Source organism: Heliangelus exortis, chromosome Z (genome assembly GCF_036169615.1).
Source record: "Heliangelus exortis chromosome Z, bHelExo1.hap1, whole genome shotgun sequence".
In the NCBI taxonomy this organism is placed as follows: domain Eukaryota; kingdom Metazoa; phylum Chordata; class Aves; order Apodiformes; family Trochilidae; genus Heliangelus; species Heliangelus exortis.
The window spans coordinates 28,420,360-28,443,729 of record NC_092454.1 but is presented as its reverse complement, the minus strand read 5'-3'; the positions used below and the strand labels follow the sequence as shown (position 1 = coordinate 28,443,729).

The 23,370-nt window shown below is 36.4% G+C and overlaps 1 protein-coding gene across 26 annotated transcripts in view; it reads left to right on the top strand.

Moving 5' to 3' along the window:
* PAM (peptidylglycine alpha-amidating monooxygenase) overlaps nt 1-23,370 on the top strand; it is a 457,165-nt gene that overhangs the window by 399,350 nt on the left and 34,445 nt on the right. For all 26 annotated transcript variants that reach the window (XM_071730044.1, XM_071730062.1, XM_071730042.1 and 23 more), the window contains 9 exons: nt 2,881-2,938; nt 5,859-5,946; nt 8,818-8,903; nt 11,107-11,190; nt 18,660-18,708; nt 19,208-19,275; nt 21,099-21,179; nt 21,278-21,354; nt 21,630-21,733. In XM_071730044.1, the coding sequence (XP_071586145.1) occupies nt 2,881-2,938; nt 5,859-5,946; nt 8,818-8,903; nt 11,107-11,190; nt 18,660-18,708; nt 19,208-19,275; nt 21,099-21,179; nt 21,278-21,354; nt 21,630-21,733 (695 nt within the window). The remainder of the gene's footprint in view (nt 1-2,880; nt 2,939-5,858; nt 5,947-8,817; nt 8,904-11,106; nt 11,191-18,659; nt 18,709-19,207; nt 19,276-21,098; nt 21,180-21,277; nt 21,355-21,629; nt 21,734-23,370) is intronic.

Below are 23,370 nucleotides of genomic sequence, written 5' to 3'. Positions count from 1 at the left end.
CTAAAAAGTCCCAGGTCACTCAGCCTTTCTTCATAAGGAAGGTGTTCCTTAATCATCTCCTTAGACCTCGGTTGTACTTTCTTAAGTAAATCCCTGTCCCTCTTGAACTGGGAAGTCCAGAACTGGAAACAGTACTCCAGGTGAGGTCTCACTAGAGCAGAGTAGAGGGGGATCTGCTGGACACACTCCTAATGCACCTTCCTAATGCACCTGAGGATGAAACAGGAAAGGCCTTTTTGGGCTTCATTGATACCATTGGTGTTCTTGTCCACAAGGGCACATTGCTGTCCCATGGATAATTTGTCCACCAGGATTCCAAGTTCCTTCTCCATGGGGCTGCTCTCTAGCAGATCACCTCCTAACCTGTACTGGTGCATTTTGTTATTCCTTCCCAGGTGCAGGACTCTGCACTTGCTCTTGTTCAACCTCATCAGGTTCCTCTTGAAAGTCTGTCCAAATCTTGCTGAAGGCTTTTGAAAAATACATTTTGATAAGGAAGGTTAGGAGACACATTTTTTTAAAACAATGTGGGGTAGTAGGATGGAGCAACAGGAAGGGGCAAAGCACATGAAAGTACACAGTGAACAGTAGGGAGTTTTAACAATTCAATGCTTTGCCTGTACTGATCATCTATATATTTGTTATGCTAGTGTACTAGTGCAGCCAGGGTACTGTATGATCATGGAATCAAATCCCTTCAGATTACTTCAGAGAACAATCTGAAGCTGACTGAGGTAAGGAAATACCAACAATAATAAACAGATGGGAAATACAAAACTTTCAATGTTCATTTTCTTATCTGAGTACCACATTCTCCTCCTCTCCCTTCATCCGTGCCAACCTGTCCTGTTTCTTCTCCAGAACAGTGGGTCTTGTTAATATTTTGTTTGGTTAAGAATTAAAATCATAAAGGCATATCAGATTACCTAACTAGGAGCATGTCTCTAAACTACAGAATGCAGAGTGCATCTATTCTGAAGACAGAAAAGACCATGGAAGAAAGATGTGTTACAGCACTGAGTCAGAGAGGCATGACTGAGTTCTGCAACAGCTTATATAAATGAGTAGTACAGTACCATTTTAATACAGCTATAATTTCCAGTTAAAAATCTTTATTTGAAAAAGAGCCAGAACTTAGTACATGTAGACTTCTAATAATCTCTGCAAATGTTATGACACAGGTCATAAAATCTCAAATATTACTTCCATAAATCCTAATACTATGTTTTTAACTCATTTCATTTTTAATTTGGTGATACATGTAATACATGTAATCCTTATTTTTAGTCCCCCCTGTTTCTGAATCCAATTTCTGTTTAAAGACAATTGTCTGTTTATTTGTACTACAATGTGATGCATTGCTGACATTGTTTCAGCATTTGGATAGAAGGTTCTAAACAAAGGGCTTTTTGAAAAAAAATCTACTTCAGAACACAAATAAAAAGGTACAGCATTTCCTTTTCAATTTTTAGAAGAGTTCAGTATGTTCATTCTGTTAATTCTGGGTTTTTAAAATGTACTCCTTTCTCTATAGAATTACCATTTTTAGGTTTGACTCTTCTCAATGACTTTGTTTTATATCGGATTTCTTTCATAGTGACCCACTGTGCTTGTAGATAGAGAACCTGTATTTTGTTTGTGGCCTTGGCTCTGAGCTTACAGTGTTTGCATTTTAACTGGTTCGTATTTTAGTCCAAGAATACTTCCAAGACTTGCTGTGCATTTTAAACTCAAACCAAAACTCTTCTAGGCAAGGAAGGCAAGTGCAGCATCCTGAAAAGGGCATTCTTGATAAATTTTATTCCCAGAGTGCCCAATACACTATATCCTCTGCAAATTGTTTGTTCAAGAAAGTGCTAGTCCTTTACAGTGTTAAAGTAAGAAAATCGCACATCATATTGATTCTTTTTAAATTAATCTTTTTTTTTTTTTTTTTTTTTTTTTTTTTTTTTTTGTTGTTGTTGTTGTTGTTGTTGTTGTTGTTGTTGTTGTTGTTTTTGTTTTAAAGGACAAGTGATGTTTATTAGAATGCCCAGGGAAGAATATTTTCATTGATCATAACAGGATTAGATGAATGATTTAAAAATAAATGTATTTCCATGATTGTTTCTACAGGGCATAGCATTTTTACACTTTGTGGTATGAATGTTACATGAATCTTGGAATAAGGTGAAATAATTCTGTAGGTAGAAATCTATTTAGCTATGAGGCCATAGAATATAGAGTATCTCAGGTTAGAAGGGAACCGTATTGGTCACTGAGTCCAATTCCCTGCTTCTCTCGGGACTGCCTAAAATTAAACCATACGAGTAAGAGCACTGTCCAAGACACTCCTTCAACTGTGACAGGCTTGGTGTTGTGAACACTTCCCTGTTCCAGTGACCAGCCACCCTTCTCAGAGAAGAGCATTTTCCTAATGCTTTTCCAATCCCAACTTGTCGTGATGCAGCTTCATTTCATTTTCATGTCCTATTGCTGGGCAGTAGAGGGAGGAGAAAAGTACCTCCCCCTCCACTCAAGTACTATTGATTCTTTGATTATAGTTAGCATATAAATACTGAGGCTGCACTAAGAACACAATCAGAAGCTCAGTAATTCTTTTCATTTCATATAGCACAGTTACTGATTCGTGCTGGATTTTTGGACATGAAAAGAGTACTGTTATCCCTTCAAATTTTTGGCAGGCAGGGAGGGGGTGGTATTTGATAACCACTGCAGATAAATTCAGTATTTGTAAGTATATGATTTTATTATAGTAATTTGTTCAGAATTCTCATGTTCTTTGGCAGAAAGTGTATAGAATTCTGAGCTTTGTTTCTATTATTTTAATTCCACATGTTCCCTTTTTAAAGGTAATTTATGTGCATTTTCTTTTAATAGTCTGATACCTACCTCTGCATGTCGGTACCCCTGCCAGTGGATGATGAAGCTTATGTAGGTGAGTACTGATTGACTTGAAGAATGTAAGCAAGACATTTTGGAGAAGCTCAGCGTTTTCTTTTCCTTTGACTCATATTGACTTACTCTTTGGATGTCAAGAGGTTCTAAAATACATTCATCATGGCTAATCCAGAAACAAACTAGCGATCTACTTAGAGTCAAGGTAACAAATTATCTGGAGAGACTGATCAGTATTAGTAGTTAAGGAGCTGAATGCAGATGCATCTGGTGGGTAGTCAATACCAAACAGTCTCATTTATAAAGTATTGGCTGTCTCTGGCCAAATACTTCTACTTCACTGAGCAGACTGTGTATTTACCTTATGGTACAGGCTGCAAGTCCTTGCAGTCAGTCAGTGTTAGCTGCAGTAAGATTTTACTTGCCTTGAGGAAAACAAAACCAATCAAACCCTCACTTTTTTTTTTTTTTTTTTTTTAATATCATGGCATGAATAAATGGCAGACAAGTAGCAGGAAATACTGTAGTAGTGTATGTATCCCAAGATTGTGTAGATTGCAGAACAACACCATCTGTTCAGAAGGTCTTTGTGATACTTCTGATTTTATTTTCCCTTGCTTGTGAATATGCAGGCATACAGGAGGCTTGTTGGTTGGACTGAAATAGTTTCACTAACAGATTATGCTACAAATTGAAATAAAGAAAATTATGTGAACTAAAAATGCCTACGTTTTTCTTCCTTTACTCTTTTGTTGCAGTTCAGGATATCTGCTCTTAAAATAAAAATTGTGGGAGTCTTAGGAAATTTTTGTTGTAGTGTATTATAAGACTATTGTACCATGTGGATATCCTTGTGGAATTCTAGCAGAATCAGAATACTATTTCTGGATTTTTATGTTGTACTACAGTAATAAAACAAATTGAGAAAACGTTTTCAGTGCTTTCTCTGTATATACTTTCTAAGGAAGTAAGAGCTTAGCCTCACCTACTTAAAAGTGATACTTACACAAGTCACAATGTGAAGAATATACAGCAACATATTTTCTTCCTCTGAAGTCCTGGAAACTTCTAAGTCTTCGGTGGCCGTATCGCCAGGTCTTTCTAGGACTTGGTCACCTTTACAGTCATCACTGTGCATGAGTAGATGTCCTTAAAAAGCAGTATAAGTGCTGGACAAAGAAACCGTTCCAGTTGTCAGATGGAGTTTAGAAGAGAACTTGATGAGGAAATGTTCAAATAAACCACCTTGCTCTGTGAACATAATTTTTTCCCCATAATAGCATTGCTTACAGCCTCATATATTTGGCTGCCTTGAAAATAAAATTTCTTGGAATTTTTTTTTTCTTTGTTTGGTCCCTTCCGCCAAAATGAATAGGCATTTGGTAAATCTTAAGCATGTGATCAGTTCAATCTCACTTCAGAAAGTTGCTGGAAAATGTTTTCAATGGAAAGATTTGTCAGAATTGAGTGCCTTCATAATCAGTGGAAATTACCTAATCCCTGGAAAGACTAAACATGAACATACCCAATTGTAGAGATTAGAAAGAATGCAAAATGACCTGTAATATAAAATAACTGAAGAAAAAAATCAAATCTTTTTCTCAGGAAAGAGATTTTTACAATAGGCATAATCATCTAAAAAATGAGATGTGTAGTGGAGTTTTTCCTTAAGTACTTCTTAATACCAGTAAGTTTTGTGAAGCTAACTATTAGCTTACTTGCATGTATGTATTTTGTGTTGCTCAAGTAAGCATAGAAGATGAATGGAGTGTTTCTTTTTAAAAGGGAATTGTCCACAACATTTTTGTGGTTTAACCAGAATCTACCTTAATTGCATAAATAGTGAAATTAATTACTGCTTTAGTTTCTCATCAAAGCATCTAAAAATGGTCACTCTTTGTTGCTGTTTATTTATATATTGAGCAGACTCTATGTTCTAAAGAGCTTCAATAGGAGGAAGTGTGAATACATAGAATTAGAACAATAACCTGGTTTTCTGAAACAGAAACCTACATAACTTGCCCAGTTCAATTTATTTGCACCAAATCATAGAATCATAGAATGTTAGTGGTTGGAAGGGACCTCTAGAGATCATCCAGTCCAGCCCCTCTGCTAAAGCAGGGTAACCTAGGGCACGTCACACAGAAACACATTCTGTCAGGTTTTGAAAGTCTCCAGAGAAGCAGACTTCACGAACTCTCTGGGCACCCTGTTCCAGTGCTCTGTCACCCTCACAGTCAGTAAAGAAGTTTCTCCTCAGGTTGAGGTGGAACTTGCTATGTTCTAGTTTAAACCAGTTATTCCTTGTCTTGTTACTGGGCACCACTGAAAATTGGCCTCATCCTCTTGACAAGTAGCTTGCAGATATTTGTAGACATTAATAAGATCCCCTCTCATCCTTCTTTTCTCAAGGCTAAACAACCCCAGTTCTCACAGTCTTTCTTCATAGGAGAGATGCTTAAGTCCCTTTGTTCTCTGTATAATATTCTTTAGTGGAGGGTCAGACAGCAAGGCTGAGATTTTTGTCTAAACCAGTTGTTTTCTGTCCCAAAGGCCTGTAAAGGCTGAGAAATGGGGGAAGGGGGAGTGTTTGTTTGTGGGGAGGTTTGGTTAACATTTGGGTTAGTGTTAGGAACATATATTTTGCTCCTGTGAAATGAAATGGCTGTAAGATTAGTATGTAAAAGATACTAATTAATGGGAATTGTGAAATTTTTCAAGAAATTATTATTCCAGTTAACATTTAAAAAATGTATTGCTGCTTTCTTTGTCCACCTCATGTTAGACTAATATTTATGAGTGGAACCAAAAGAGAAGCTAGATTGAGTTTTTAATGCTACAGGTATTTATAAAAATGAGTTTTTGACTACTGAACTGTAATGACAGCTAAAGGGTGTTCCACAGACACTCTTAGTGCTACTAAGAAAATAACTTCCCTGTTTTATCATTTTATTTTTCAGTTGATTTTAAGCCCTATGCCAGCATGGACACTGTCCACCACATGTTACTCTTTGGATGTAGTGAACCCTCTTCTACTGAAAATTACTGGTAAGAATTGTAGCTTTCTTTTGTTACTGTACTTAGCTTTTATTGTGCTAATTGCATCCACATAACTTTTTCCAGCATCACAATTTCTTGGAAAAGTAGAAAAATTTTGAAGAAAGAATAAATGTTTAATATTCCAGACTTCCCACACTTAAAGTCTTATGAGTTTAGTCAGCATGTCAAGAAGACTTGCCTCAGCTGATAAAATGCTGAAATGGAACAAGCCTGCCTGAGCTGATTCATCAAAAGTTCAGATTCTTCATAAATAATCAAGAATAGTCTTCGTTTTGCCAAACAGTTGAAATAACCTAAAAGGATAGCCAAGCACTGGTCTTCCTGGCATAGTGACACACATTTAGTTTTTGATGTGGTAACTGGTCAACCCCCAGCTCCTAAGCTTACCCAAGACTGAAGAGAATGCATTTGGGAAGTCCAGAATAGCAAAAAAACCCAAAAGCCTGAGAAGCAGTCAGTAAGCTCTTATTTCTGTGTCCTCCTGTATCCTCTTCACTCCCCAATTTTGACCACAATAAAAACTAGCTGTACAATAGGGTGTAGTATGCATTATAATTAATTTTAAGATATTCTGTGCTGCTTACTCTGATAAGAATCTCATGCTATTTGTATATAAAGAAGCTATTAATTTCAGTGATTGGTTAAAATTTTATTCGTAAATGTACACTTTTTACTAGCTTCATGCTTTTAAATCTGTTCATCGGTTTTCTTTTTTTTAATCTTCTCTAACTTTTCCTTTTTTTTTTTTTTGGAAAACCTGATGTTTCAAGATCAGCATTTGAGAGAATTGACCATTTTTTTAGCATAATGAAGGAGCAATGTGTGTATTTTATCTTCCCCTGCAGTCTTCCCTCTACCCAGAGGCCAGTGCCTCTGGAAGAGAGTTTGGAACAGCTAATGTAGGTTTTTTTACCCAACTAATGTGCTTCTGAATAATACCGAGTATAAATGAAGGCCAGTTAGACCGGAGTGTGGTGGTGAAGCTGTTACTGTTTGTGGTTTCTGCTGTTCCTCCTAACCAGTCTCTTCAAGGCATTTCCAAACTGTGCAGCTTGATACGTGGTTAGACTACTGAAATCTTCTTAGGGTGTTTTTCTAATGGTAGTGGCTGAAAGCTGCATAGCTTTTATCTGCAGCTATATGAATCAGTCATCAAACATTTCATTTATCCTGAAAGAAGGTTTTTCAATTGAGGCATGTTTGAAGAGGCAGGTGACCAAACCAGTAGTTCTGAAGGTCTAGATGTATGTTTTTTGAGCAAAATTAATGAAAAGGAAGAAATGGCATGTTGTTTTTCCTCTTAGTAGTTTTCCTCTTAGTCTGATGATTATGGCAGTACTTTCTTTGAGAAGGAAACACAGCAGCTGTGTTTCATTAAGGCTGAGACCACAGAAATATGTAAAGTGTGTGCTGGAAGAACTGGTTTTCCCTGGGAGAGGAACTTGAAAAACATCACGATCACATGTTCTGAGAGGTGGCACATGTGGTTGAGGCATACTCCACAGTACCTTCAGTAAACCTCCATCTGCTAAAAGTCCTTTTTGCTTTCATACTCTTCCTCATGCTGTAAGAGACTCTAATTTCCCCAGTACTTAAGATGGCTGAAACCGTGCTTTATGTGTACAATTTTTTTCCCAGGTATAATTTTGCCAGCAGTAGTATACAGAGTACTATTGAGTACTGATTTGAAACTTTAGCAGTCAACCTTCATTGCACCTGGTTAGGATCAGTTCATGTAGTTCTGGGTTTAGAGTTTCTAAAACTTATAGTTCTGTATGCTCCACCTGTGGAACGACTTCTACACTGTGTTCAGTGCCATGATGTTTTGCTACTGAAGTGGGTACAAAGACATTCTGCTAATAGCCCTTTTCCTGGATGGAAGAGAGAAAAGAAGTGGTTTATAGGTGGGTGTCCCCAGCTTTTAGGAGGGATGCCCATTGTTTTATCCATGTGTATTGTTCTGTACTCCCATATAGAAGTCAGCACCCTCTCAGATGTTCTTATGACTGTGTCTAACTGGCCTTTTACGTATTTGGTAGTGCCTATGCCTTGGGTTTATCAGTTCTTGCAGATTTAAGGTATTTAGAGCTTAATAGTCTTTGGAAGTCTTTTGCCCTCTGCACATGCTTATTGTTGTCTGCAAGCTGTTAACTGCACAGGCTAGGGACAACTTCAGAGCTCATAGTTACTATAAAAAAACTGTGACCTGTTTATAGTCTGTAAATTGTCAAACTTTTTTTTTCCCCTAAGTTGTTTTTCTGTTTGGTTTTGGTGTCGTTTATGTCTGTGTTTGCCATTTTTTTTTGTTTGTGAAAAACAGGAAATTGTACTGTTGGAGAAAAAGTAACAAAAGCAGTAAGCTTGCATTAAGTACACAGAAGAGCATGAGTGTCACCTACCTGTTGGTTCATGTACAGCTCCTTGTCACCTTTTCTTTGTAAATAATTTTTAAATTAATTTTAGAAATAAGTTCTCAATTAAAGCATTGATGTTTTGTGGGGTTTTTTTCAGCTTTATGTGTGAGTCCTGCCTCTCTGTGGCTGTGGCAGACATTGTAATTTTGTTGCACTTCAGCTAGTAGTGCTAGAAATTTTCATATGGTTCATTCTCACAACAGGTTCCTTTATTTTTTTGTCACTGGCTACTAGGCTGTCAGTAAAAAGAAAAAAAGGAAGATAGGGGATCTAATGAAGCCTGGAAAAGCAGTCTACATTAAAAGAAATGTGTTTAATATGTATATGTCAAAACATATTTTCATAGATCTTAAAATTAGTGGGTTTGCAGTAATGTACATGCCTTTTTCTGATTTCAGAATTAAAAAATTAAATTTTCTTTTGTTTGCTTTCTTCATATTTTTAGGGACTGTGATGAAGGAACATGCAAAGACAAATCTAACATTTTGTATGCTTGGGCGAGAAATGCTGCATCCACCAGGCTTCCCAAAGGTATTGTGCCTTTAATGTGAAGTTCTTGTCTGCAGGGGCAAGGGAGAAAAGAGGACGTAGAATTAAACATATCAGATCATCCTATAGTATTTTTCTTATGTTTAGTGGGTAGGCACTGTACAAGCATCAACATTGTAAATGTTAAATATGCTATGCTAGCTAATATACTTGGGTATTTTTTGTCATCCTGTTTACTGTAGTTTTGGGAAAAAAAGTCTAAGAGAGAGATAATGGTCATAATATAATGCTTTATTTTTATTTAGCATTAGTCTTTGGCTTATTACTATATGTTGTTGGAAGGGTACTGTATATGTATCTTTCAGTAGCACTCAAACTACATTAAAATGTTTTGGTGTATTTGGGATAGCCCAAACATGTTCAAAATAAACAGATTTTTTTTGTCTGTCTTAGGTATACTTGACAGTTTTATGTGCTTTTCATTTCTTGATGCTTTGATGCAGTTGAGCAACATGTTTATATACTTGTTTTCTTGTATGATTGATGACTGCTGCATTAAATCAAGATATTCTGACTGAAAAAGTGGTTCTTTCTAATAGTCACTGAGGATCTTAGAAATGTATACCATCTATAATAACCTCAGTTTGAAAAAACCTTAAGTTCTAAAAATGTTTTCTTTTGCCTTTTTGCTTGTCCAGGAGCAATGCACAATATCATAAAGAGTGGTCTGTCCATTTACACACTTAGCAGGATGAATGTTATTTGCTTTGACTATCAGTGTATCAAGTTAAAAGATGTTGCTTGGAGTATTCTACAGAAACCTAGCATTTGCTTTGTTATGTATCCTGGCTTAGCAGTTGGGACAGAACAAAAACCAGAAAACTGAATTCCTCTGTTACTCTCCTTTCACCCACCCGAAGGAAGATAAAAGCAGAATATGAACAAGAGACTTAAAAGCTGGAGTGTAAAATTGAAACAGGTTTACTAGAACAGGAGAGGGACAGTAACATATGAAATGATGAACAAATATATACAAATACACAAAACCTGATCTCGATGGCTGCAGGGATGGGTGCCTGAGGGCCCCTTGCAGCAGGGCTAACACAGGAGAGGGCTCCACACCTCTTCCCAGCACCTGATGGGTGTGGATTCTGCAGGGGATGTGGGGAGCTGATGGTAAAATGGGGATCCTCCAAGGCATTGTAGCACAGCAAAGCAGCAGGGAAGAAAGGAGCAGGAAAAAAGGTGTTTGGCATCTGGTCCTCTTGAATTTTTATAGAGGATGAGCAGGAAATGGGAAGGAGTATTGACCCCCCCTCTGTGTTCTGCCCCTCTCAGATCCCTCAGAAGCCTAAAGACCTTCTCTTTGTGTACTGGTATTGGTACCAGAAATTACCCTAGTCCTCTCAGCCATGACAGTCTTAAACCCCAGAAAGTAATAATTTTCTTGTCTCCAAGACATCCATTAATAAAAATTGTGTGGAGGGTTTCATAAAGATATTATATTTGTGCACATAGAGGCTGCAGTCCTATTTATAAATACTGCTGTGGGCAGTATTTATCTAGTGGGATTTACTGACAGAATTGAAAGCAATTGCTTTTTCAGCTTCTTTTGAAGAGTCTTCATTGTAGAATTGCTTAAGAGAAATTCCTTTCTGTGTGGGTGTTATTTTGCAGTTGCATTTTTTCAATCATTTCAAATTCCTCCGTTTTCTTCCATGTCTGTGCTTACTTCTTTCAGTAAGTAACATAGCTTCATGATTTCCACAGGATTTTTTCTGCCTACAATAGTAACTTACATCTCCAACTATTTTATTGTAGATCTTTTTATCTTTTCATTCTTAGCATGTTCTTAGAAAGTAAGTCTGTGTCGATTTGTATCATTTACAGGCTGTATAAGAAAAGAAGGTTCTATATAATTCTTCAAGGATGACAAAATATATATTTTTTATGACTTTCTTTTTAATACATGGTTGTATACAGCAAATCTGTATTTGTATTATTGGATTGAGAGAATTCTAAACTTAAAGCAGATTAATGTTCATTAGTGACTTAGTTATGGTCCTGGCTTCTTAGTCTTTTTGGAAACCTGTGTCGTTTTCCAGGATACTGCCTTCTTTGCTAGTGTCTCAGTGAAATTTTCAGCCCTTTCACTCTAAGCCATTACAGTGACTTGTATTTTTAGATATGGTCAACAATCTTACATTTTACTGTTTCTGAAAACAATCCATTTTCCTTCTCTTAGATGTTGGATTCAGAGTTGGAGGAGAAACAGGTGCCAAATTTTTTGTGCTCCAGGTACACTATGGGGATATTGGTGCATTTAGAGGTATGTATTTTGGAAATGTTTTCTGCAAGTTGTATTAGTTAGAGCATCAAAAATATTTTCATTACCCATAGAATTTAATTTTGAGAATAGGACCACTCACAAAGATAAAGATCAGTGGGAATATTGATTGCTTTATAAACCTATCTCTATAAACATTTGAAAGATAAACAGCTTTTTTATGTTTGTTCAAAAAATGTCAGGAAATTACTTACTGTAATGAAGGAGCGGATTAATATTTTTAAGTGCGGAAAGAAACATATTTTTTCTCTGTATAGTTCACTGGATTTTTAAAGAAAGTTAAAACAAATACCTGTTAATATACTTAATCTATTACCTGACTGTAGAGGCTGGTGAGGATAACATACTCTGGCCAAACAGTATCTTTGTCTGGGAAAAGTTGTAAACAGTGGAGACGCTGTCTTTTTTTAAAAGGAAGTAAAAGGTGAAATACTCATTTCCAGCTTGGCAGTATGCCTGTTGTTGTCAGTTGAGTGCTTGTTTGAGTCACAGAATTGTTTTGCTTGAAAGGGAAGTCTGGAGGTCATCTGGTCTATCCGCCCCTGCTCATGCAGGGCCAACTATAGCACTTGTCCAGGGCCATGTCTAAGTAAATTTTACATATGTCCAACAATGGAGACTCCACAACCTCTCTGGGCAACCTATGCCAGTGCTTAGTGATCCTCACAGTGAGAAAGTGTTTCCTGATGTTCAGAGGAACTTCTGTGTTTCGGTTTGAGTCCATTGCCTCTGGTCCTGCCACTGGGCACCACTGGGAGCCTGGCTTCTTTGCAGTATCCTTTCAGGTTTTTTTTAAACATGGCTATGATTTCCTTTAGCCTTGTCATTTCCAGGCTGAACAGTTCCAGCTCTCCCAGCTTTTCTTCTTGGGAGAGGTTCTCCAGTCCTATCATCTGCATGGCCCTTCCCTGAACTCTTTCCAGTATGTCCATGTTTTTCTTGTACAGAGAAGCCCAGCACTGGACACAGTACTCCAGGTGTGGCCTCACCAGTGCTGAGTGTAGGGGGTGGGTTGTTTCTGCTGACCTGCTGGCAATATTTTGGCTAATGCATCCCAGGAGTCCATTAGCCTTCTTTGCAATAAGGGCACATTGTTCTCTAATGATGAATTTGGTGTCTGTGAAGACCTCCAAAGCCTTTTCTGCTTTCCAGCTGCTTTCCAGCTGTGTGGCCCCCAGCATATACTGGTGGCTGGGGTTGGTCCTCCTCAGGTGCAGGGATTGGCATCTCTCCTTGCTGAACTTCACGAGGCTGCTGTAAGCTCCTTACATCTCCATTCATCTGGTTTTCAGTCCACCTCACTGTTTGCTCATGCAGCCCGTATATAAGTTTGGATTAGTGAAATGTTTATTTCTTCCCACTGAGATACTGGTGATCAGAGATTTTTGGAGACGTGACTAATTTTTATTCTTTTATTTTTTTTTTAGTGTTGAACTTTATTCTTAACATTAGATGCCTTTTTCTGACACGTTTGAGATGCATGTGTTTTTTAACTCTCTGAATTATGTACTGCATTGAGGTTTCAGGTTAGGGCCTTCAAGAACAAAAAAACTGGGTTGTCATTCGTTTAGAACTTGGTTGTAGTACATTACTGTGTAGAATTTAACTGTGAATGTGTGCAATTATTTGGATCCTTATGGATCCCAGGATCCTCATGGGCTAAGTGGTAATCAAAATACTGCTCTTGAAAGATGAAAGGGGAAGTAAATTGAATAATAGGAAAAAATTAAGGGAAGAATATGCTTTATATTAGTAGTCTGAGCTATGCCCATGGCCTCTGAATCCTTCAGTGGTAAATGATCCTCAGACTGTACTTCCTTTTGATCAGAGAAGCAACCCTGTAGCTGGCAGCTTCCCAGGGCTATGCAGCCTTTCTTCTGGACACCTCTGGCAAGATTTAGAAAATACACAGCTAGGGTTTTCTGCAGCACTGGCTGAAGCTGACTGAAGGTATGCTTTCTGCCATGAGGTGAAGATGTAATGTAGCTTAATGTCAGAAACAGGGGAAAAAGGGGGAAAAAATCAAGTGTTTCAGCACTGTTTCAGTGGAGCACATATGCATATGTGCACAACTCAGGTTGAAATAAATTATTTTCACAAGATAGTTCAGATGGATTGGTACAGTCCATAAGATTGTTTGCCTGCGAAAGTAATGACTTATTAAATTTACAGTCCTCTAAAGAGAACACCTTAGTTGACAGCCTGTTCTTCATTATTGTTTGAGGCCAGTGAGAGTTCTTTTTTCATTTTCACTGCTAAGTATAATTTATGTGCATGTACTTATTAAAAAGAAAAAAAAAAGATATCTGTAATCTCCATTGCACATCAGTAGGGAATTTACAAGGAAGGTTTTATTAGAGAATTAACTTCATAGTCAAAGCTTCTACTCAAAAAAGCCCTTGCCTACTTAGACCACTATCTGTGCAGGACTTGGAATAATCATTTCATAGATACAAGCCTGGAAAATTATGGAAGTTCAAGTATTAACTGATAGGACTGTAAATTAGGAGATGATACTAGCATTAGCAGATGATACTAGTGTCATGTACTGTTTCAGAGCATTTCGGACAGAATGCTCTCTGTTTTATTCCATTGCATTTTACTTGGTAGACTCATACCTTATTTTTTAAGTGATAAATAATCTACCATTTTTGTAAGAAGAAAATATTTTTAATGTAGTCGATGACAATTCTAGTATATAAAAATATAATTTAAATTTCCTAATAATCTAGATGCCATAAACCTTGGTTGTGGTTTTAAAGGATATTCAATGCATAACCTTCAAGTAGTTTTACAGGAATTTCTAAACTTCAGGAATGACAAAAGGGGAGCTTTTCACAGACTCACAGAATCAAGTCCAACCCTTGATCCACTACCACTGTGGTTACCAGACCATGGCACTGAGTGCCACATCAGTCTCTTCTTAAAAACCTCCAGGGACACAGAATCCACCACCTCCCTGGGCAGCCCATTCCAATGCCTGATCACCCTCTCTGTAAAGAATTTCTCCCTAATATCTGACCTAAACCTCCCTGACAGCTTAAGTCCATGCCCTCTTATCTTACTGAGAGCTGCCTGGGAAGAGACCAACCCCCCCCTGGCTCCCACCTCCTTTCAGGGAGTTGTAGAGAGTGATGAGGTCTCCCCTGAGCCTCCTCTTCTCCAGGCTGAACACCCCCAGCTCCCTCAGCCCTTCCTCACAGGACTTGTGCTGGATCCCTTCACAGCCTCCTTGCTCTTCTCTGGACCTGTTCCAGCACCTCAATCTCCTTCCTGAACTGAGGGGCCCAGAACTGGACACAGAACTCAAGCTGTGGCCTCACCATCACAATTATTTGAGTAGGAATAAAATCTGTTGATAACTGTGGCTTGTGAAAGTGTTAAGATTATAGCCATTACAATTTGTATGGAAGCACATGCAGTTGTTGCAATGCAGAACAGATGAGGAATGATGAAATATACTCAGCCTGCTATGCTGCCAGAATCACATCAGTAGCTCTGCCCAGAGTTTAATTTTCTGACATTGCAAATATACAGTACTAGGCTGATGGTAGCAGTTATTCATGTATTACCACCAAAAGTCACTTCCTATCAATTTCAAGGGAAAAACAGTCATATGTAAAATTTATCAACTCTGATCTTCAGCCATTAACAGGTATTTCTTCTATTCATTAGTCAGTTTCTCAAGTATTCTTTCCCCCTCACCTTAGCTTTAAGTAGAAGAGATATGTTTTCGTATTTTTATTCTTGCTTTAAGCTGAGGTATGAAAATACAGCTTATTGTGTATAATGTGTAAGATAGTAAAACCAGAAATTAATCCTACCTAAAGATCTGGGCTATGTGCAAAGGACTGTCTTAGAAAACTGGTAATTGCTCTGTTTGAGTGTTTCTTCACTTTTTATATTGCAAAAACAAAAGTTACGGTTGATAGCTGAAAGATGTAACAAGTAAAAAGTTACCTGAAATTTTTCTGTCTTTTTTTCCTGTTTTCGGTTCAGATTGAAATAAATATAGCCATTTTTAGTTCATCTATAAAGTTACACAGTCCTTTCAATATGGGCTGGAGTTGTCACACTGTGCTTGATATATTCTCCTATGTAAGTACCTTGCAGATCTGATTGTTAAAAATGGGGATTTTTTTCCAGTCCCTAGAATTTTTTTCTTGTCCTCCCTATAACAAAGACTAGTATTTCTAACACACCATAATGTTAGTTTAGTCCTTTCCGGCACATGAGACGGTGGACTTTATTCCCCAGATTCAAAGTAGTTAGAAGTTACCAATAATAATCTCTTTAAACTCTGTCTGTATGAAGTACAGTCACATTCTATTATTTTCCATGTTCATTGCTTTGATTGAAGCAGTTACTTTCCATCAGTATGCATGAAGCAGACTTTTAGGGACTACTTTTAATTATCAGCTTCAGCTCTCTTCTCATTCCCTTTCTTAACCCCTCTTTTCTTGCACAATGCATGCATGTTATTTGACAGTATCATTAAACAAATTACATGTCACAGATGTACCTGCTTTTTTGAGGAGTGTGTGAGGTTCTCAATGTTGGGTTTATTTTGGGTTTTTCTTTTGGTTGGGGAGAATAATTAACTTTGCCCACCAAGATGGTAGGTGTCTTTAAAATACTTACTTTCTTCCTAAGCCTGTGTTGTCTAAGCTGTTAAATTCAGGAACACCGGATTCTGTGTGCTTCTCTCTGATAATCAGAAGACTTAACATTTGATTCTTGAGTAAAAATAATTTTGTATATTCCCAGATATTAATGTCTATGATATATTATGATATCCTTTCAGCAAATCAGTAATTTGTGATCTTTACAAGGTACCATTTGTTAAAAATATTATACTGGAACAGGATCAACAACTGTTTGTCTTGTGTTTGGAAGGTAAGTTGTGAAAATGTCACTGAGTCTGTGCTTGCATTTTGTAATTAACAAACTCAACACAGGTAGAGTTTCATCCTAGGAGTTACCAGACTTTTAAAAATAATTTTGCAGAACTCATTTTAGATGAGTGGAGAGATCAGGAAGAGAAAGCACCTTGATTCTTGTGAAGAAAGTAATTCATCTAGTGTTCTTTTATGTGTCAAATATTAGATATAGAATGCAATATTATGAATTTGTCTTTACCAAGACCTTAAGTTCACTTTTGTGCTGCATGTCTTTCTTTATAAATGCTACTTACACTAATTTACTGTACAGCGGGCATTACCTTTGGAATTTGCTTTTGCTTCAGCTTTGGGGCTATTTCTTAACTTCTAATGAGGCAGAGTCAATTTTCAGACCTATTTCAGCATTCTGGTACAAATCAAAGGACTGACTTTGTAACGACGAGGGGTTTGGAGCTCCATAAAAAGCACCGGTCTGATACAGTAAAAGCTTTTAAGTATTCTGCTAGCCATGTATGAGTGCTACACTGTTCCTATCAGAAAAGAGTAATGAAGAAGCCGAATAAGAAGTTTTTACAATGTGCTCTATATTTTATAATCCATGTACACAGAGTGCGGAGCAAAAAGCGTTTTAAATAGTGTTTATTTTTCAAATAAAAAATCCTCAGAATTTGAAATACCTAGGATGCCCTAGAAATCTTGTCTCCTATGGTAGATGATCATATGTTAAAATACATTAAAGCTGGGTTCTGCAGCATCACTTATGTTATATGCAAAGCTGAAAATTTAGTCAAGAAGTTTAGTTTGAAATTAGGAATGGTGGGCAAAAGAGACTTGAGAAAGACCTTTACAGAAAACTGGTACTGAGATTGTAAATGAAACTTCCTACAGTGAAGAGCAGAGGAGAATATACATATCTTGAACTTCATGTAAACCAAGGACAAATAATTTAATGTCTCTTTTTTTTTTTTTTTTTCTGAATAGTTACCTACTGTTTTACTTGTGTCCTAATAGCATAGTCTTTCTGTCCATTCAAAACCAACATTTGTTATCAGTGTTTGAAAACTAGTGCTTCTTTTGGAATGGCTTAAGCTCATCTTTGGCAAGTGCTAACCATATTTTGACTGTTGTTTTTCTGTTAACTGCTCTGAGACTTTTATTTCCTCCTGTCCCTTCTCTCTTGTCCAGCCTTTTCTCCTGTTTATTTACCTCTCTCTGCCACCACCTGCAAATGACTTGCCATGCTGTAAAAATATTTTTAGTATTTTTGTTTTGTTTTGTTTTTAAAAAGTAACTAAAAAAACAGTTGAAGACTATATTTTAAATGCATTTGAAAGATTGTACTTTAAATCGGAAAACTTTTGTCTTGAAGCTAAGGTAATCTTTCAGTGTCTATTATGTTTGTGTACAACAAACATGCATATTTGCATTAAAATGGCAGAGAATGTATGCCATACTGAAAATCTCTATTCTGTACAATATAGTGTTTACTTGCTGTTATGTAGAACAGAGAAAATGTGTGCGATAGAGTGGAAGTAAATGACTATGTTTGTATTTTTGTTCTTATGTGCAAAAGATGTGTGTCTTAAAATACTTCCACTGTGACTGCAACTGAGCTTTGTCAGTACTCTGCCAAGGCCATACTCAATACACATAGAGCACAGGTACCAAAATCACTGTGTTTGAGGCAATATTACATGTAGCTTAAAACAGAGAGACAGAAATTCCATCTGCATTGAATGGGTGTTTGGTTTTTTTCTGAATCACCAATTGAATATTCATTTTCAGCTGCTTTCCTTCTGATTGCTCACCCTTGGTCTGAAAAATTCTTATGCTTTCCAAACATTCAGTGCAACTACATGTGTGATGGGTAGTCTTGATGAAAGAGCTGCAGTTCTGATTCTTTTCTGTGTTCAGTAAAGACTGTGCTTTTTTTGTTGTTATTTGCATAGGTACAACTGTGATTTACTGATTCAGATTTTTAAATTTATGTGTTTGTCGGTGCACACAGACTTGAGCAATTTCTCAGGTGCCATGATGATAACAGTTATGAGACCCTACTGAAATTGGGTTAGCAATTTAGTCGCTTGCATAACGTACTAATTTTGTGAAAATAGCAACTGTCTATTTTGTGAGCATTTAAACATAAACGGTGGTAAAAATCAAGCTGTATATTACACAAATATTACACACATTTGTTTGACAAAACCCGATCTTTTTCTGCTGTTATAAAAGTTACACTGTTTGCTGTCCCAGATGCTAGTTATATGAACCAGATGCTAGCATAAAGAAGCGTAATTACTTCTGCCAAAAAAAGCAGTTAGTTTTCTATCCTTGAGAGGTTTGTCCTATATTATATCAAATGCAGCACTGTAATGTTAAGGTTTGTGCAAATTTGAGTCATGTTAAGACAATATAAAATTTTTACAGTAGCAAGTAAGATCAAAACTTATTTTCTCATCTAGTATTGTTTATACAGAAGAACAATGTTATTAAATGGAATAATTTTACATGGGTTCAGTTGCTAATGATAAAATTTTGTGATTTGTACAGATAAACACAAGGACTGCTCTGGTGTAACTTTACATCTGACACATCAGAAGTAAGTATCTTTAAAACCAATTACCTATTAGGAATCCTTTCTTTTTTTTGTCAGAAGAGAATTCGTGGAACCATCTCCTTTAGATTGCTATGAAAACATGTAAAATAAAAATATATAATTCACTATATTTAGAAGCTTGAAGCCATTTTGTCATCTGTTGGCAAAATTTTTCAGTTTTACTCAGAAACTTGATGAAGTGGTGCCATCAGTACTGACTTAATCCCTCTTAAGTGTTTCATATTTAGAAATCTGGGACAAGGACAGCAATTATGTAAGTTATCATTTTGTCCTATTTCACATTGTAGAAGATGCTTTGAAAATTGTAGCTCGGTGTGAAAAAAGGAGGGAATGGAAAGTGCTGCGTGACAGCTTCTTTCCCAGTAGACCAGACATAATCCAGCATCTGGACATTTGTGGTGTTAAGTGGTATTGCATATCGTATCACTTGCAGTTGGATTTTATAAAGGACGTGTTTAGCAAACAAGGTTTTGAATTGCAGGCAGCCTTTGATTGCTGGAATGTATCTTATGATGTCTGTCAACACTGTAATACCACCAGGTGAGAAAGGTGAGTCATAATTCCATAAAATGTAATTTGTGATACATAAGCATCTGACTTACTTCTAGTGCTTACTGCAGAAGAAAATTGAGCAGAGACTTGCTGATTTTTAGATGGGCAAATTCTGTAAACAAAGATGAAAAATATTAGTTATAAATTCAAAATTTTATCATATTTCTGATTAATACATCTGCAAAGATGATCAGTGTTGTAGAAGACGGTGTTGTACAAAATAATAATGATACATGCAATACTGAAGTTTCTAAGATTCTTAAGAGTACTTTAAAATTTATTTTAGTCTTAAGATTTCACCAGATATGCCCTACCTATTTTCATCTCACCACCCATGGAAACAGACAAGCAAACAAACAGACAAACAAACAAAACCCCCAAAAAACAACACCAAAAAACCCCCAAAGGAACAACCAAAAAAACACCATAAAATTTTTTTGACTTTCCTTCATCTGCATGTGTTTGTTTCTCATGTTTTTTGTGATTTATGAAGAATTTAGTTTAAATAAATTGATCTCTACCAGTGAGGGTCTGCTCTTTAAAAATTTTATTCCTGGGTTTTTTTGTTGGCTAAAAGGTCAAAAAGCTGAGAACCATTATACAAAAAATTTTCCAAACAGTTTCTATTCAGTCTTGCTCTGTGGATTTTATCTTGGATCTTGGATAGTCCCAATACCATTTTTTCATCTAACATGGATTTTTCTGTTTTAAGGAGTTGAACACTGACCTTAAATTTTCCTGTGCTTTGCCAGATTTTTAAATTAGGTATTTCAGAACACCCTGTATGCCATTTACGGTTAGCTGCCTGAAAAGGATGAGGTGGTCAGATGCTCAATTTACTCCAATTAGGTGAATCAGCGACATCAATTAGGTGTTAGGTGAATTCAGTGACTTGAAATATTTTTTAATTTTAATTGAAACTTTTAACGTATTTTGATGTTCAATATGAAAAAGTATCAAACTTATTTCCCACCGCAAAATATTTCATCAATGCAGAAATTTACTTTTTCAGCTGAAAGGGTGAAGGAATCGGAATAAAAACAGTTCTTTGCCTGTTGCTAACTGCTTTCTTGTGTGCAATAAAACTTGGAGTTACTAAGAAAACATGAAGTTTGTTGTAATAGGAAAAATGCATTCTTTCCCCATATAGCTCTCAGAGAGGTATATTGCAGAGGAATATCTCTGTAGGCTTTTCCTTAGTTACTGTTACTGCACCTAACGGAAGACATTCTGCACCTAACAGAATGCCTGCAGACACTGTCTGTACAACACTTCTCTGCTGAAATTGGCATTTAACCCCAACTCTTTAAGATTGGGCTTAGAATTATAGGATCTTAAAGTCAAACCTTCTATATAAATTGTACTGGCTTAGAATTATGTAAGTTTTTTTCTTTTTTTTTCTCTGAGTAGATTCAGATGTTTATTTTAACAATAAATATGTTTATTTTAGTAATAAAATGTTTATTTTAAGTGTCTCTACACATAGCATGTGTACATTTGTAACCAAATGTATTATTTTACTTCATTAAATAGCAGTAGTGCGTGCTGGAAAAAATGCTATTGAGTTTTATCCCCATTTTCTATTATCACAGGAAGTAATTTTGAAGTGGCTTGCAGAATATCTTTCTAGTTTTTCTTCACAGATATCTTGAGATAGGCACTGCAGAAGTGTGAGATTTTATCGAGTATCTTTTGAAGTTGTCTGTTATCCGATGTAGGTTTTGTAAACTGCCTTCACACTGAATAAAGTACAGTAATGCAACTTCACTGTTTAAAGAATAATGTGTTTTAATTTGCTTATTGCCATCATATTTTAACAGTGGTTAATGCAGACATTGCCTGCCGTTACAAAAGGTTTCCGATGCACCTTTTTGCCTACAGAGTTCATACACACAGACTAGGTAAGAGTTTAATTGCAACACAGGAATATCAAATACCAGAAAAACATACTTTTTTAAGAAATATTTCTCATGCTGATATATGTATTCGTACATTACAGGTAAAGTAGTGAGTGGATACAGAGTGAGAAACGGTCAATGGACATTGATTGGTAGACAGAGTCCACAGCTGCCACAGGTTGGTTGTTTTTGTAATTTAAATTCTAATATCATTAGTTAAAACTGAGAAGCTGAATTAGCAGTCATACACCCAGAGATTTTGATCCTGGTGTTTCCACTGGCACATGTTATGCCACTGAAAGCGGATGCTGCAAGTATTATCATGATTACATTATGATGCAAAAACTGTTCCGAAACAACTTTTTAGATACTGTCATTCGTGTATGTGTATAAAGACTTAAATAACACAAGACACTTTCACTAATTTTTTTTGTGAATCATATTTTCTTTCAGGCATTCTATCCAGTAGGACATCCTGTAGATGTTAGCTATGATGATATCCTAGCAGCTAGATGTGTTTTCAGTGGTGAAGGCAGAACTACAGAGACACATATAGGGTAAATTTTCTCAAATTTTCTCCATTTCTTATCAATTTTTTCTGAAGGAATATGTTATGCATAGAAGTATATTTGTCTCATGTCTTCTTCCAAGATAATTCTAACAAACTGCTATGTTCTCCCAGAATACTCTTTTTGGCTGGATAGTCTGCTAAAGATTTAATTCCACACTGTGTTCATTACCTCTAGAGGCTTTTGTTAAAAACAATGAAACAATTACAATGACTTGTAATGAAAAATAGGAAAATTTGAATTGTATTTGTCAGTGGTGCAATTCAGCCAAAGATGACAGAGTTCTGTAAGATCTGGTTGACAAATGCAGCTGTAAAAAAAAGATGCAGCATTAATGTTCTCTTAACTTGCTCCAGTTCTTTGGACCATAATTTACTGCATATACAGAGATATGAATATATGCTGCAGGAATCTCCATTTAGGAAGTGTGTGCTACATCACCCCAAGGGGTGAGTGTTCTAGTGCACTGAGCACCTTAAGTTTGCATCCCAGTAGAAGGGTTAAGGATTGAAAAAATGTATATATGGCATATATACTATATCATACTGATAAGTCACAGCTGAAGCAAAGCTGAATTGAGAAGAGTTTTTTACAAAAGCCAGAACACCAACAAAAATATATCCAAAATCATTAACTGTAGACCTTTGTTGTTTTTTGAAGTTTAAAAGCCTCTGATGTGTTTATGTAATAGTCCTCAAAGTAGTTCCTGTTGGATGAATAATCATTAGGGTTTGAGAAACAATCCTAGGTCTTTTCTTTCAATGTACTTTCAATGTTTCAATATGCTTTTCAATGGGGAATCAGTAGGTATACAGATTAAAGAAAAAACCAGACCTTTACTCTTCTGTTACATCATTTCTACCTATGGATTTTTAGAAACAATGCATAAGAATTTTAAGAAAATATTTGACCTGCTACATAAAAACTGATGCATGATATGTGTTTTGGGTTAGTGTATCAGGGTTTTGGAATCAGGGGGGCCACAGGGATGGCTCCTGTGAGAAGCTGCTGGAAGTTGCCCTGGCTCCAATTCTGTCCCTGCCTCTGGCCAAGGCCAAGCAGATACAGGACACTGGGTGTGCTTCTGTGAGTAGCATATGTGGGAAGGGGAAAACTGGAGTTTTCAGTGTAAAGATCATACTTTCATAAAGCGAAGTGCCATTGGTCACAGTGACTACTTGTTTTTCCAATTGCAGTGTCGTGTATTATTTAAAACTCTGAACAGATAAAAAAATAATGCAACCTGTATTTTTCTATTTCCAAGTATGTTTAACAGGTGTTAAAACGTTCAAGAGAAGGTGTATGTGGCTGCAGCAAAACATTCCCACTCAGTATTTAAGATCTTTTAGTTGCATTATCTTGGTTTTCAATGCTGTATCCTCTGTGTCATGCTTTGTTGTGTACTATGAAGATGCCAAAATCTGTATACAGTTCTAGGTATCTGTGTCAGTGGTGTGAAGATAGGTAACAGGATTTTAAAAACTTGATTTATTTCTAGCTTGTAGATTAGCATTTCTGATCATTAAACTCCTGCACAAAACAGGGTTTCATGGGAGTACAAAATCTAATCGAAGAATGCTGTGCTTTCTTTGAATTATTAAAACTGTTGTTGACAGAGTGTTTTT